Consider the following 16,484-nt stretch of genomic DNA (forward strand, 5'->3'; position numbering starts at 1 on the left):
TGACTCATTATAGCTCCAACGTGGGCTCTGTTTTACCCAATCATGGACTGCAGCAGTTAGTTTCTGTTTTAACTTTACTAAAAAAATGTTAGTTTCAAGTATGCTATGTTTATAACTGCAGAATGTCCCAGTGTAAAGAAAAGTACTTCTCCTACTTTGCTTCACGTAGATAACTGGAATCAGAAACGCCATTGTAAACTGTGTACAGTGTACTGCAGCTTCGTCACTGCGAGGGTAACAAAGGAAAGACTGCTCAGTGGGGGAGAAAATGATCAAGCAGTCATAACTGTAACAACTATGGCTTGTACTTAAGCAATGGGCTTAGCCCCAGGAATCCAAGTAAGCCTTTAACATCCCCCACCAGACCCTTTATACCCCCAACCCCCCCTTTCCGTCTCCTATACCCTGCTAAACCACATGGCTGATTATCTCTGCTCAAACCCTGCTATGTCTAATATTCTAATATAACTGTGTGGTATGAACTTAACCTGTTTTTTTTTGTGTGGCCTGTTCATAGCCAGTCCTACCCATTAAGGGATATAAGCAGTTGCTTGGGGGTTCTTTTATTGTAATTCGTTTTTTGTATGTATGTATGTATAATTTATTCTGTGGAAGCTGTTTGTTCTTTCAGTCTGATGATGCTTGTGACTTGTCTCCTCTGCAGAGCCCACACATGTTGACTTCTGATGTCCTGGTATCATCCTGAGTCTGAACCATGGTCATTCTGCAGCAGGTCAGTCGTGTTGGGGGGGAAACGGCTCGATGTCTGCTGAGTAGCTGCTTTCATCTCAAACCCTGTTGTTATTTTCCTCATCTCATCTACAGTCATTCTGTTGTTAGGCCTGGAGGAATGAAGTACTTTATTAATCTCAGCAGGAAATAAAAAATATATACAAGCAATGCTTATAAAATAAGCATTGAATAAAAAGTAGGGCAACTTAGTAGGGCTAAAGATGAGGCTAAAGCTGTAAGTCAGTATCCTCATTGGCGGATGATCCATAGAAAACATGAAAATATAGGAGCAGCATTGTTCGTGTATTGCAGGGTAAAGCTGCATAGTTAAAGAACAGTATTATAAATATATATTTTTGTTCCAACACAACACTTGGGTGATTTGGCTGCTAACTATAGAAAAACAATCCTGGACTGACCTTCTGAGGAACGACACACAGAGCAGCATTTTGAGGGTTTTATAGCCTGTTTCAAGTGTCGAGTGTTGAAGGACGGCAGAAAGTTGCTCCTTTCCGGGCCGCTAAACTCACTAAATCACCTTTTGTAGGTGACACTGTTAATGAAAGCTTTCTTAAAACCCAGATAAGCGGATGTTCAATTATAATATCTGTAAAAGATTAGATGGCACCTGATATATAAATGAGATTGTTGCAACAGCAAAATCAGATACAGCATATAAGAATAGAATGGATTAATTATAAAGCAAAATCAGGATGTAAATCCTTATGTAAATGTTAAAGGGTCAATTCACCTGACTAAAGAAAAGTCATATGTTCTCACTTAGTTACTGGTGATAAATATTTGGGACTGTCTATTTGCAGCTATTCAGCTAATTACCCATGGCTCCTTATCCCATGTCTACCCCACGTTAAATCTCAAGCTATATCCATCCACTTTAAGAATCAAAGGTTAAAAAGCATCTATCCAACGCATAATTGTATTTAATTTAAACTGTCAGACTGTAATTCAGACTTTCTTGCTTCCAGTTTCCCTCAAAGTCAGCTTGTTTTTTTATTATTTAATTTTTTAAACACGCTTTCTCGACTTCATTCACCAACTTTTTCACTTGTTTTGGGAAATACGTTAACATGTTCACAGTAAACTGGTTCTCAAAGGGGCATAATCTATGAGTTATCTGGTAGTTATTGCTACAGTATAAACAAATTGGACTGATGCATAAAATAAGATTATCAGCTGCTCCCCTCTGAATGAAGACCTCTATCGAGCCCTATGGTCGGTCAGGGGTTACGTCACATCCATAATGGGCTGAAGTCGTCAGATTTAAGCCTTTTTCAGACTTAATCCTCCCATTCAGGGAGTTGGCAGCTGAACAAGTAGGCAATTCTGAGTGCGTGGTGCAACTTTGATATAAATGATTCAACATACAAAATCTAATAATCACAGGCACAAAGACCTGATATCACATAACCACGAGCTCACACTCACCTCTGGCTGCTGTGAAAACTTGTTGGTAGTTATTTTTTTGGGCAGTTTGATGGGCCTCCACACCTGCGTTACATTAACACACACATCTTTGGATTATTATCTCTACATGCACACATTCTCAATACTTTTAACTTTTATACATTCCATCGTTTTCGTTTTAAAGACTGGACAGCTCTTTTCATTTTTAAAACAGACATATATTACTATATTTTATATTGTCTTTTATTTTATTCTATTTTCTATTTCTGTTTTTGACTTTTTTGGTTTTAGTTTCTCTTGTCTTACTATGTTTATTATCAAGCACCAAGAAACTATTCCTTGTATGTGACTTGGCACCTTCTCTTTTATTTCCTCTTTTAAATTTAACTCTGGGTGAAATCCTCCATTTTTAACCGGAGCTGTGTTGTTTTTTTAATAATAATCCAGGGGGACTATGTGTGGTTGGACCTCAAAACGGGCCGAGAGTTCGACGTCCCCGTGGGAGCCGTGGTCAAACTGTGCGACTCTGGACAGATCCAGGTTCTGGATGATGAAGGGAGGGTAAGTACACAAACTTACTGCATTATAGCGTTCAGTTTTTGGGTTAATTGTACAGCTTATCAGTTGTTCTGTACTATTATTGTTATGCATTGACTAAGGGGTCATCAGTTCATTCAATGATAAAAAAAGGGGTCTCTAATCTTCCTCTCTCTCGCAGGAACACTGGATCTCCCCTCAGAATGCCACCAACATCAAGCCCATGCACCCGACCTCCATCCACGGGGTGGAGGACATGATCCGCCTGGGCGACCTCAACGAAGCCGGCATCCTCCGCAACCTGCTCATCCGCTACAATGAACGCGTCATCTATGTTAGTACCCCTTTGTTTGCTCTTAAAGAGGACACAGATATCAACAGTCAGAGAGCTTCTTTTCACTCGCATGGAGGGAGTAACATGGAAATTGGCCACAGCCCAGTGAAGTTCTTACTCAGGTTAAGCTGTTTACTTGTACCTTCAATACCCTGCAGATGAGTTTACTTGTTGCTATAAATAAAGCAATAAACTTTGTCCCTACTTTGCTCTTTGACCGAGAACTACGGGTTTATTTTTGAAGGTGATAGAAAGAAGCGCATTACTTTTACCAAATAAAAACTAATTGGAGACCTTATCTCGTAATTGTTTTAGATGCTCTACATGCATTAACCCCAAATCAGGTTACTTTGGGAACAGTAAGAGAATTTTCTCTTCTTCTCACCCAAATTGAGCTGATCTGTGGCCGCTCCTGGTCACACCTGTTGAGGGGCTTTATTAATAGACCAAGCAGGCTTAAATAGGTTTACGGTGGATATATCGTCTATTAGTTGGTGCTTATCAGCTCAGTTGTCACAAGAGGGGAAAGCTCCTAAAAACATGAAATTAGTTTTGTATTCCTTTTGAGAGTGCGTCCCAGTTAGTTCTATAATAGTTGTTGTTCTCTCTCTCTCCATGTAGACAAATTGTGGTGGAAGGGTGAGTATGAAGTTCAAATAGAAAAATTAGTTGTGACAAATAAAAAAGAGCTAACACGCCTCTGCGATGCCACATCCCCCTAACATATTTTCTTCTCCATATTTGCTGTATTTAACATGTAACTGCTGTAACTGTGGGTGGTGAGAGCAGCCACGGATCAGATTTCTATTTTTTATTTTACTCTAATTAGCTCAAGATCATGAAGTTTATTGTTGTAGCACACTTTATACATGAAGGTGCTTCAACATAAGTTTACACATAAGTCAAATCAAGAAATAAATCATTGAAATGCAACTTTTAAAGCAATTTAAAATTAAACATTCAGTTAAGAAAAGTAGTCGAAAACATAATGTTTTAAATACACAGTAGAAGGTAGTTAAAGCCAGGGAGAGAGGTGTTTTATTGAGGTTTGTTGCAGCTCTGTGGTGCAAAGAAAGTTAATGCATCTTTATGTTTAGTTTAGACTCTGGGAACCGTTAACGTAACACTACCATATGACAGAGATGGTTTAGTAAATGATAAAAAACAGATTTACAGATGAGCAGAGTTAGATGAGAAGGTTGATAAATCTCTCATAAAGACTAAACTGTCATGATCTTAATTTTAACCTGGGTGAAAGTTTACTTCATGGCTTTTCTTGGTTTCCTTGTGTTACAGTGCAACTTTTCGCTTTATTAATGACTGACTTTAATTCTTGCTTGTGTAGCCCTACTCACTCATTTTTGCTCTGGCTTTTAAAGCATTTTGAAACACATTTGGATGAATGTAGCTCTGATAATTAATCTCTGCAATGCTTTTAGAAAGTTTAAATTTGCTACAAGAAATACAGTTTCATGTGATTAATGCAATGAACTCTGACGGGCGAATTCACCGCTAAACCTGCAGAAATAATTAAAAAAAACAACAACATGTAATTCTCAAAGCATTGCAAAAACGTTCCAATCCACAAAGATCAGCGCTGATAGCCACATGCCGTTACAGTGAAATGAATAGTGTCTTCAGAGAGTTGGGTATGAGATATTCTCTCTAAAATGCTTGATTAATATATTCTTTCATAACATATGCTCTTCTGCTTTTTGGGTTCCCACAGACGTATACCGGCTCAATCCTGGTAGCAGCCAATCCTTACCAGCTGCTACCCATCTACACTCCAGACCAGATCCGCCTCTACACCAATAGGAAGATAGGCGAGATGCCGCCGCACATATTCGCCATAGCAGACAACTGTTACTTCAACATGCAGCGGAACAACAAGGACCAGTGTTGCATCATCAGGTGTGTGAACTGAAGAACATGCAGTTAAGATGGGCTCAAAGAGAAGCACATATACGACATTCATATACCAGTTAAACAACATAAGTAATGACGGTTAAAAAGGCTGTTTAAACACAACATCAAATATTAAAATGTATGTATAGTTTCCTTGATACAAATAATTGATATGTGCTGCAAAGAGTCTTGTCATTTTTCTGTCATTGATAGTCAACTCCTGCATCTTTTCAGGATATTATTTGTAAATAGTAACCCAACTTGATTTATTGTTGACGGATAGATCAGAGGAACGATTCCAATCTCATGTCTGTACGCTAAATACAGTATAAAGCTACAGCCAGCAGCCAGTTAGCTTAGCTTAGCACATAGAATGGAAGCAGGGGGAAACTGCCCACCTGTCTCTGTCCAAAGGTAACAAAATGCACCTAACAGCATTTCTAAAGCCTATTAATTAAAGCCTGGCAAAGCCTGGTAAAGACATTTGAGCGGTTTCCTTCTACTAATCTAGCTGACTGCAAAAAAGCGAATAAGTGTTGTCCCCAAAATGTTGAATTTTGGGAAAGAGTGTGTCTGTGTTGTACGAGTGTAATGGTCCTCTCTGTGTGACAGCGGTGAGTCTGGAGCTGGGAAAACAGAGAGCACAAAGCTGATTCTGCAGTTCCTCGCTGCCATCAGCGGACAACACTCCTGGATAGAGCAGCAAGTCCTGGAGGCCACGCCCATCCTCGAGGGTCAGACAGTCATTGTATTTTTTACACTGTAAATTCACATACATGTCACATCTAGCTGTTCTGGAGATTTCGATCGTATCAAATGATCTTCTGCAGCAGGTGGAGTTTGCATGGATTGTAGATTTTATTTAATTATTTTCCATTTTTAGGAATAAACTTTGAACTGTACACTGTCAGACTCCACTGTTACCCAGCTCTCGCTATGTTTCTGTGCTTTTTTCCCCCGTCACCTCACTCGCCGTGTGATTTGTCGATCCATTCAGCCTTTGGCAATGCTAAGACCATTCGTAACGACAACTCCAGTCGCTTCGGGAAGTATATCGATATCCATTTCAACAAGCGAGGGGCGATTGAAGGAGCCAAGATAGAGCAGTACCTGCTGGAGAAGTCTCGTGTGTGTCGACAGGTGAGACGCCGGATGGTAGTTCAAGATCAAACACATCCTCCGTGTCAATGAAGACAAAAAGTCGTAACTTCAGGTCTTTTCAGTTAAGTTTTGTCCACTTTTCTGACTTCTCCTCCAGGCTCCAGATGAGAGGAACTACCACGTTTTTTATTGCATGCTGAAGGGGATGGCTCCGGATATGAAGGCCAAGCTGGGCCTGGGCCTCGCCACAGACTACTCCTACCTCACCATGGTGAGTCTCCAGCTGAGTGAGAGACCTTTCATACAGTCTGTGTACTGACACATATATATATAAGGTCATTATCAAGCTTTTATTACTACACACATACATATATTACAACACATATACAAAATACATATACATCTGATCAATACTGACCAGATAGCATGTTGTCTTTATTGTAAATAGTGAATATACTCGTGAACATCATATCTTTCTCATGGGTGGATTATGACATGCAAAAGGCCCCACCACCGCCGACATAGGAGCAAGACACACTAAGTTAACGCACTCATTTTGGGATTCAATTCCAACCAACTTGCTGTTCAACAAGCCACTCCACTAGTGTGTCTAATAAAGAAAACATTAAAGATCCCTGTGTATTTTACCTTCCAGGGTAAATGTACAGCGTGTGACGGTCGAGACGACCTGAGCGATTACTCCAGCATCCTGTCGGCCATGAAGGTCCTCATGTTCACCGAGACGGAGAACTGGGAGATTTCCAAACTGCTGGCTGCCATCCTGCACATGGGCAACCTGCGCTTCGAGGGTAAGATGAGCGGCACGTTTACACTTTTCTTATAAGGTTCCACCTTTGCTGACAGTGTCAGAGAATTGATGGAGATGATGTGTTTCTAATATTGTGTCACATAGTAAATACATAATGCATGATGAAAACGATGATCTTTTTGTTTTTCCTCAGCTCGTACGTATGACAACCTGGACGCCTGTGTGGTTGTGAGATCTCCCGACCTGATTACTGCTGCTTCACTCATGGAGGTGTGTGTGTGTGTGTGTGTGTGTGTGTGTGTGTGTGTGTGTGTGTGTGTGTTAGTGTTACAAACAGTGAAGGAGGAAATATTCAGATCCTTTACTTAAGTAAAAGTACTAATATCACACTGTAGAAATACTTTGTTACAAGCAAAGGTCCTGCATTGAAAATATGACTAAAGGAAAAGTATGTAATCAGTAAAATGTAGTTAAAGTATTAGAAGTAAAAAAAAACTCCCCTGTAACTATGGGTATCGTTAGGATTTTGTTGCTACTACTCTTATCGATACTTTTTAAAGTACCGATAGCAGAACCGTTTACTCCGGACCTTATCAATACTCCGGGTTTTTACTAATTTAGAACTAAGCACGTTTGGTGTTCTGTCTTAAACTAGAGATGCACATGGTGAAGCTGCTTTAAATTGAACTCCATTTTCACTCATTTCTCTTACGTTAATTGTTGTGCTCTGCTGCAGGTGGACCCTAAGGACGTGATGGTGTGTTTGACCACACGCACCCTGATCACTCGTGGGGAAAGTGTCGCCACGCCTCTCAGTGTGGATCAAGGCCTGGATGTCAGGGACGCCTTTGTCAAGGTACCAATCTTTTAGCAAAATAACTGAAATAGCATCTGAAATTCTCATTTATTGCTGACCTCCGGTGGTTAAACGTCTCACTTTGCTACAGTGAAGTGGATGATTAGATGTACAAGATATACACATCATGATGAAAATAAGCCTATAAAATCCCATGAAACAAAAATAAAAAATATAAACGTACAAAGTTTTCTTACTGACCATGAGTTACACCTTCCAGGGGATCTACGGCCGGCTGTTTATCTGGATTGTGGATAAGATCAATGCTGCCATATACAGACCGCCATCCTGCGAGAGCAACATCGTGCGCAGGTCGATCGGGTTGCTGGACATCTTTGGTTTTGAGAACTTCATCGTCAACAGGTGCTACATACTGGGTCATTTGATTACAAACCATCATTATAGGTCCATTTATCAGACATAGGAAAATCTTGTTTGAACCCTAGTTTGTGTCGTCAAAAAATGTTGTTTCCACCAATTTAATGCTGTACTTTCTCTCCTCTGATTTTCCTTCCCCGTAGTTTCGAACAGCTGTGCATCAACTTTGCCAATGAGAACCTGCAGCAGTTCTTTGTTCGCCACGTCTTCAAACTGGAGCAAGAGGAGTACAACCTGGAGGACATCAGCTGGCAGCACATCGAGTTCACAGACAACCAGGACGCGCTGGACATGATTGCCAACAAACCCATGAACATCATCTCCCTCATTGATGAAGAGAGCAAGTTCCCGAAGGTGCAATGCAAGGGAGAGTTACACCAGTCTATAGATTCAGTGATATGTTGATTTGCTGTGCTAGTTCTGGGCCTTTATACAAGATTATTTGAAGTGTCAACCATGTTTGTAATCACAATTCAGTGACAGAAGTCGAGAGATTTATTTAGCTTTTCTTTATAGTTGATGCCTTCTTCTTTGTCTTTTGTCAGGGAACTGATGCTACGATGCTCTACAAGCTCAACTCACAGCACAAGCTCAACTCTAACTACATCCCACCTAAAAACAGCTACGCAACCCAGTTTGGTATCCAACACTTTGCTGGAGTGGTGCATTATGAGACCAGAGGTGCGTTCTGTTTCATCCATTTTGCAGCATTATGTCACGTTTTTATGTTTTGTTTTGTGCTCCTTCTTCTCTCGCTCCTCTCTTGTTTGTGATGGGTTGTGTTGCAATTTGAGAGGATTCTGATCAGGTTAAAGGTCAGATGGGACGAGAGAAGCAGAACCATCCAAAATTTGGTCGAACTGAATGCATGAGTAGTCGTAATCTAATTAAATAATAGAGTTTTTATAGTTTTAATACTTTAAGTATGTTTTCCTGATAATACTTACATACTTTTACTGAAGTTTTTTTTTCAACGCAGGACTTTTACTCATAACAGAGTATTTTCAGCGTGTGGTATAAGTATTTTAACTTTTCTCTCTCTGTCCTCCCTCCAGGCTTCCTTGAGAAAAACCGAGACAGCCTCCACACCGACATCATCCAGCTCGTCCACTCGTCCAAGAACAAGTTCATCAAGCAGATCTTCCAGGCTGACGTGGCCATGGTGAGACCGACAAAATACTGTAACACCACTACATTTTGCCTGCATGAATACTTGTAATGGTGGACTAATATTTCTCACCTCCTTTTTGACTTTTGTTATGACTTTAAAGGCGTTTGCTGTCTTCAAGTGATAATGACGTTCTTCCCTTCAGCGTTTTCTCCTCACGGTGTTGGCTTTTAACTAATGGCGCACCTCCTCCTCTCTGTCTGCTGTCTCATCTCTGTGTCCTCTTTCTTCTCCTCTCACATCAGTTTCTGTGTGGCTATCAGCAGCCCAGCACCCCTGCTCCCAAGGTAATCAACGGCCTTTAGCGACATGTGGTCACTCAAAAACCCTGTGTGTGTGTTCATGTAGACTGAATAGAAACCCATGAATCCAGAGCTTGCCCTCATTCCTTAAGCTCGTCTTTTTATCCGACAGGCCTGCAGGTTGTTGTAGCAGAAAGCAGAGAGAAAAAGTGTTTATTTGATAAAAAACTTAGCATTAAGTTAATGAGGTAAATAACCAGAGAACTCTCTGACCATCAACCATTTCAGAAAGCAATTATTGCTTTTTGACAGGACAATTTGAGAGACTTCCAGAGAACTGAGGGGCTTTTCAAACTTATCGTGTTTTCTGTTTGTCTTCTCTGGAGCTTTGAATTACAGTGAAGATAGCTGTCAGAGGTTTTGTCTTGTTTCCTGTTTCATTCGTTTGTTGTGTTCAGTAGTAATAACGTGTGTGAGCATCCCATGTTTATGTTGTGTACCACTGTGTTTAAAATGTGTCTAGTGTTTATTCACATGCTGCAAACCATTAACAAAATGTCACATAAATGACATGAATCTGGATTGTCTCTAAAACAGCAATGATAGAAAAATGGAAGGAGCGAGTTAAAAAACAAAATAAAATGGATTTCACTCAGCGCCGTTGACAGGCCAGTGAGACATTTTCTGTAATCTGGCTGTAGACATTTGTTCATCTAGATTGGTGAAACATAGTTTGATGTATCTCCACTGTGTCTATGTGTGTTTGCAGGGCGCTGAGACGAGGAAACGCTCTCCAACTCTGAGCAGTCAGTTCAAACGTTCCCTGGAGATGCTGATGAGGACGCTCAGCTTGTGTCAGCCGTTCTTCGTCCGCTGTATAAAACCGAACGAGCTCAAAAAGCCTATGGTGAGCATATACAAGACAAAATACAGGACTTTCCCTGTTTTTTAGCACACTTTGTGCTAAGCTAAATTAGCCGGCTGCTGATTGTAGCTGCTGTAGGTTCATATTTAACCCACAGACATTAATATTGTTCTCATCTTTCTCTCAACAAGAAAGCAATGAGAGTATTTCCCAAAAAATGTAACTCTTTCTGCAAAATCATAATAGTTCAACACCTGTACAGGTCGACCATATTGCATATTCTGAGTACATTAAGTTGCTTTTTACGTCAGCTTTTGTAAATTTTGTCCTCCGAAGTTTTGATGCTCTTGAAACCTCTGCTCTTAATCTTGTCTGTTTCTCTGTTGTTTTTTTCAGTTATTTGACAGAGAGCTGTGTATTCGTCAGCTGCGATACTCCGGCATGATGGAGACCATCAGAATACGGCGGGCCGGCTATCCCATCCGATACACCTTTGGGGAGTTTGTGGACCGTTACCGAGTCCTCATGCCTGGCGTCAAACCTGCTCACATACAGGTCAGCAAGAAATGTTTTTATATGGAAAATTACTTTTGCTTTTTGTCCTTAATTAAGATATTCCTGGTTTGATATCACAAAATAACATATGAGGAACTCAAGTACAGTTGGACTTATCCGTTTACCAGCCAAGCAGTACACGCTGTATGTGTTGGATATTGTAGAATAGCTGTCGAATGATTGTAATGCAATATTTACTTTATGCAGAAAATACCAGTATCACATCTTTTGACATGATACAGTTTCTATGGAGCCCTTCGTCTTTAAAACAGTCTTTCTGGTCCAGAAGTCCTCACTTTGACGTTGTTCTCTCTCCTTCCAGGACGACCTACGAGGGACGTGTCAGCAGATCGTCCAGGCCCGGCTGGGGAAGCATGATGACTGGCAGATCGGAAAGACCAAGATTTTCCTAAAGGTTATTGTTTTTGTGTATGAGTAAAAGTTGCTCCACGTCTATGATTTTCAAAGCACAAGGCCTCAACAACCCAAGACAAATTGCAGGAGTCACTTTGAAGGGATAGTCTTTTGAAGAGGGGTTGTATGAGGTACTTATTTTGTCTTCTTGTGTCTTGTCAGGACCACCACGACATGCAGCTGGAGATCGAGAGGGACAAGGGCATTACTGACAAAGTCATCCTCATCCAGAAGGTTGTGCGTGGACGTATAGAGAGGTGAAGGACTTTCATCGACAGAGCTTGATACACAACTACAAAAAACATTAATACATATATATAGTATATAGTACTGATTGCTCAGTAGAATGTTCCCTGTTTCACTTTTATATATGATTTTTGTGGAGAACCATGTATAGCTCAGATAAACAGCATTTACAGCTGATCCAAGAGGCTTTTTAAACAGTTTATTTATCTTAAGAAGTAGAAGACTTTTCTCAACAACTAAAGGAACACTGCATCCTTCATTTTATTACAAACATTCAACATCAACACATCTGGAGATATAAGATTTACTGAACAGTTGCAGACAAATGCAGTGGAGTAAAAAGTACAATATTTACCTCTGAGATATAGCAAAGTAGAAGTATATAGGTGCATAAAATGGGAATAATCAAGTGGAGAACAAGTACCTCAAAGTACATTATTTGAGTAAATGTACTTACTTACAGTCCACCACTGTCTGGTTTAAAACCTACTTTCTGTCTCCTCTTCTGTCGTAGGAATCACTTGCTCAGACTGAGGAGTGCTGTGACTTTTATCCAGAAGGTGTGGAGGGGTTATCTATGCAGGAAGAAGTACCAAATTGTGAGTCCTTTCACCTTCAATGTGTAGTTTTGTAGTTTTTCATGGGTTAAAAAACGTCTCTGTCTGTCCAATTCACGCTAATATCCTCTCCACCTTTGAAACACGTTCCTCTCTTTTAGATGCAGTCTGGCTTCTTGCGCCTGCAGGCCGTCTACAGGTCAAGGAAGCACTTCAGAAGCTACCGGACGACTCGCCTCCGCGTTACTCTCATCCAAGCCCGTTGCCGCGGCTTCCTCATCCGGCAGACATTTTGGCGGCGTCTTCGTGCCGTGTTGACCCTTCAGGCCTACACCAGGGGCATGATAGCCAGACGCCTCTGCCAGAGGCTCAGGGCAGAGGTAAAAAGTCATTATATTTACTACTGCTACTTATATCATGTTGCTGACATGCCAAAAAGAGAGGGCCGTTGGTGCTGAGGACATGAGGAAGCAGAATAGAATTTCACAGATTTAATTTGTCTAAAAGAGACTTTATTATATTTGTTCCTCTAATATTAGGCACTGATCAGACCGTAAAAAGACTGTTAAAGAATCATTTGGCATTTTGCTTATGTGGTTTTTTTTTGCAGAGAATTAGATGAGCAGGTTAACACCACTCTCATGTCCGTACGCTATGCCTGTCCTTGATTCCACTGTCAGACGATGTGAAATGCTCTTTGTTTGACACATAGAGACCTTTAAACATAAAGCATCCAAACAACAAAGACTTACTCATGTTAAGAAAGTTTCCAGTGTGATCCTGGCCTAAAATGTGTCACCGTAAAACCTTCTTTTATATATGATTTTCTAACTAAATTAGTAAGTTTAAACGTGGTTGCATGGTGTCTGTTTGTGTAATATGTGAAATGTTTGTGTTTTTTTAAAGTTTTTACTTAAAAAAGAAAGTTGCTTTGCTATTCTGTCATTCTTGCAAATTTCTTTCTCTATTCCTGTTCTGAAAGATAATGTTGAATAAATAATTTGTTTTGTAAATGTTTGTTTAATCTCAGTTTGTTATCAGCTTAAATAAGATATAAATAGCTTTCGGAGAACTATCAAATAATATTCCTCAGCAACTCTGCAGTTCCAGTGACCCGACAAGGAAGAAGTTAAGTGGATGGACGCCCCTTTATACAACCTGAATAGAGATTAAAGTACTGTCTGTTGCGTTTACACCTGTAATGTTTCCCTTCAGTTCCTCTGCTCTAGTTTTAAACAGACAAGTAGTCAAAAGCTAACAGAAAAAGATGCTAATCAGAATAACACCCAACCTGCCTCTGTCAACCCTCTTCCCCTCTGTTTCCTCCCCTCACAGCTGCAGCATCGCCTGGAAGCAGAGCGCCAGCGCCTGGCCGAGGAGGAGCAGCTGCGATACCAGATGACGGCTCGGCGGGCCAAGGCAGAGGCGGAGAGGAAACACCAGGAGAGGCTCGTCCAACTGGCCTGGCAGCAGGAGGACAGGGACCGGGAGGAAAAGGAGGAGTCGAGGAGGAAGAAGGAGTTGCTGGAGCAGATGGAGAGGGAGAAGGAGCAGCCCGTGGATCACTCAGACATGGTCGACCGCATGTTTGGCTTCCTGGGGAGCACCGGGCCGCTGCCCAACCAGGACGGACAGGCACCAGCTGGTTTTGAGGTAAGTGTTAATGGTTTTTTGAAGTCCAAATAAAAATGTCTGACTGAACTACTTCTGTTGGATGATACATTGTCCTAGAAATAACTGAAATTAAGATTTCCAGTGTGACAGAATAGTTCCGTGTGAAATATTAATATATAACACATATTGACTTATTATCTCTATCCGTGTGTGTTTTACGCTCAGGATTTGGAGAAAGCTCCTCACGGTGAGGAGGCTGAAGAAGAAGTTATGAATGAAGCTATGCCGTTACCAGATGAGGAAGATGAGGATTTGTCCGAGTACAAGTTCTCCAAGTTTGCAGCCACGTACTTCCAGGGTGTTTCCACTCACACCTACATCAGGCGACCCTTAAAACAACCATTGCTTTTTCACGAGGACGAAGGAGACCAGCTGGTGAGAGCCAAAAGCCCTCGTCACCTCTCCAACATCCACTTGGTTGTTCTGAGAGTTAGAATTGAAGATCAATATCATAGCTCAGCATTACAGAAAGGTTCACTCACCTCACTGCTGATCTAAACTTCCTGTTCTGTCCTCCAGGCTGCATTAGCGGTGTGGATCACCGTGTTGAGGTTCATGGGGGACTTACCGGAGCCCAAATGCCAGCTGGTCATTAATGACGGCAGCGAAAAGATCCCCGTCATGACGAAGATCTACGAAACACTCGGCAAGAGGACTTACAAGAGGGAGCTGCAGGAACTACAGGTGGAGGGAGAGGTGAGATGATGAAGGGTTTGTATTCAAATCATTATTTTTAGACAGAATTACTGATGGTCAGGTGGTCAACGTTCATCATGTTTGTGTCTACAGAACAGTTCCATAGACAGCCAGAAGAGGAACAGTGTGAGACATAAACTCGTGTCGCTCACCCTGAAGAGGAAATCCAAGATCACTGAGGAGGTGAGGTTCAAACCAGCAACAGAAATTGCTGTTTACATTTGACATTTTTAGCAGTCAGTGTGCACTACTTTCAGAATAACTCTGATTAAATAGCAAATATTATGATATTTATCGTTCCTTGTGTCATGGAGTTCATGTGTCCCGTTCTGTATTAACATTTCAAATATGATATTCTCAATATTACTGAACATAGAAACACGGGACTGTCCCAATAATGTAATGTTCATATTCGTTTATATTATGACCACAAAGTTATAGTACTTAGGTATCACTTTCTATGACGCCCATGTCTATAATGCTTTATAAACATACTCATGATCTGCTTTTAGAGCGCTATAATTATAGTTATTAGTTAAGCACTCGTGCATTTTCATAATGATTTATAACACAAATCATAACAAATTTCTTAACAACTTATAAGCATAAATTGAATAAAGTTTTTTCACTTTAATAATCACACAGTGCTATAAGCAGATTATAACACATTATTAGTGTGGGGACAATATTCAAACTGCACCCATCGTTTCAGATGGGGATGACACCGGTTCATTTCAACTGTTCTGATTGGTGAAGAGCCTTTTTTTTTTCTCCGATGTTGGTGTCAGGTGACCAGGCGGTTGACGGAGGGAGACTACGGTCTCCAGGGGAACAGCATGCTGGAGGACCGACCTACCTCCAACCTGGAGAAACTTCACTTCATCATCGGCAACGGCATATTGCGGCCCGCCCTCAGGTGACCTGCAAGCAACAGCAGCTTTAGTATCTTAAAGTTACTGTGAGGAACGTTTCACTGGTTATGAAACCGTCTCAATGTAATACTGATGCCTCTATATGACCTGCATAAGCAAACAAGACCATCAGCGAGAAGATTGGCTATTTCTATTTAGATATTCTTAATGCTTTGCTGCCACTCGCTCCTCATCTGTGCTGCAGGACAGAGGCTCGAGGCTACACTAGCAGCTACTAGCATAGCACTGGAATAAATGACTGAGCTGTCAGTGGTGGAGTTGCATTGTGGTTAATGTAGGCGCCTGGGTTTGACAAGGAAAAATAATGTGGGGAATGAGAAAAGACAATATTACAGTGTTACAGAAGTCCATATATTAATTTGGAGGAGTACTCCTTTAAGGGTCATTTTGACCTGATGGTGGTGTTAGACACCACAATAATGTAGATTCATAATTTTGATTTTCACGGCACCAGCAAAATATAATTAATTTAGCTGTAAATCAACCAATTTATTACAACACTGCGCTTTGGATCTGGTTTAGTTCAGCTGTTGTTTCTCCGACTCAGGGATGAGATCTACTGTGAGATCTGCAAACAGCTGACTCAGAATCCGTCCAAGAGCAGCCACGCCCGCGGATGGATCCTGCTGTCTCTCTGCGTGGGCTGCTTCGCCCCCTCCGAGAAGTTTGTCAAAGTAAAAAAAAAACACATTTATATGTTTGTAATTATTGATTAAAACATTCAGGAAATTAAGATTAATGCTAAAAACAACACTTGAAGAGACCAGAAATATGTTGAAAATAGCCAAAATCAAAAGAATTTCCTTCACATTTTGCAATTTACATTTCATGATGACTTTTATCCCGTTCAGTAAAAACACACAAAAATCAGTTTTGTCTCTTATCTTTGAAGGTTTCTTCTGACTTTCTTTTTGTCTTCTTGTCTTCATCCCGTTGTCAGTATTTACGGACATTTTTAATCAACGGTCCCCCTGGTTACGCTCCGTATTGTGAGGAAAGGTTGAGGAGGACGTTCGCCAACCGCACGAGGACCCAGCCGCCATCTTGGCTGGAGTTACAGGTACTGAACATGCTCAATGCTCTGTGTTTAAGTTG

At 40.9% G+C, this 16,484-nt stretch overlaps 1 protein-coding gene across 2 annotated transcripts in view; it reads left to right on the forward strand.

Moving 5' to 3' along the window:
- Positions 1-715: 715 nt before the first annotated feature.
- The window catches only part of myo7ab (myosin VIIAb), a 32,093-nt gene continuing 16,324 nt past the window's right edge, over positions 716-16,484 (forward strand). For both annotated transcript variants that reach the window (XM_076101257.1, XM_076101258.1), the window contains exons 1-27: positions 716-733; positions 2,605-2,718; positions 2,876-3,028; positions 4,758-4,942; positions 5,549-5,670; positions 5,934-6,076; positions 6,195-6,308; positions 6,693-6,846; positions 7,000-7,076; positions 7,543-7,662; positions 7,883-8,025; positions 8,184-8,394; positions 8,586-8,721; positions 9,096-9,202; positions 10,220-10,357; positions 10,712-10,870; positions 11,193-11,285; positions 11,447-11,541; positions 12,045-12,129; positions 12,249-12,467; positions 13,423-13,740; positions 13,927-14,136; positions 14,281-14,457; positions 14,551-14,640; positions 15,246-15,373; positions 15,937-16,063; positions 16,330-16,449. In XM_076101257.1, coding sequence (XP_075957372.1) covers positions 716-733; positions 2,605-2,718; positions 2,876-3,028; positions 4,758-4,942; positions 5,549-5,670; positions 5,934-6,076; positions 6,195-6,308; positions 6,693-6,846; positions 7,000-7,076; positions 7,543-7,662; positions 7,883-8,025; positions 8,184-8,394; positions 8,586-8,721; positions 9,096-9,202; positions 10,220-10,357; positions 10,712-10,870; positions 11,193-11,285; positions 11,447-11,541; positions 12,045-12,129; positions 12,249-12,467; positions 13,423-13,740; positions 13,927-14,136; positions 14,281-14,457; positions 14,551-14,640; positions 15,246-15,373; positions 15,937-16,063; positions 16,330-16,449 — 3,756 coding nt within the window. The remainder of the gene's footprint in view (positions 734-2,604; positions 2,719-2,875; positions 3,029-4,757; positions 4,943-5,548; positions 5,671-5,933; positions 6,077-6,194; positions 6,309-6,692; positions 6,847-6,999; positions 7,077-7,542; positions 7,663-7,882; positions 8,026-8,183; positions 8,395-8,585; positions 8,722-9,095; positions 9,203-10,219; positions 10,358-10,711; positions 10,871-11,192; positions 11,286-11,446; positions 11,542-12,044; positions 12,130-12,248; positions 12,468-13,422; positions 13,741-13,926; positions 14,137-14,280; positions 14,458-14,550; positions 14,641-15,245; positions 15,374-15,936; positions 16,064-16,329; positions 16,450-16,484) is intronic.

The sequence above is a fragment of the Anarhichas minor genome, unplaced genomic scaffold (assembly GCF_050575085.1).
Source record: "Anarhichas minor isolate MPS153535 unplaced genomic scaffold, ASM5057508v1 ptg000027l, whole genome shotgun sequence".
Lineage (NCBI taxonomy): Eukaryota > Metazoa > Chordata > Actinopteri > Perciformes > Anarhichadidae > Anarhichas > Anarhichas minor.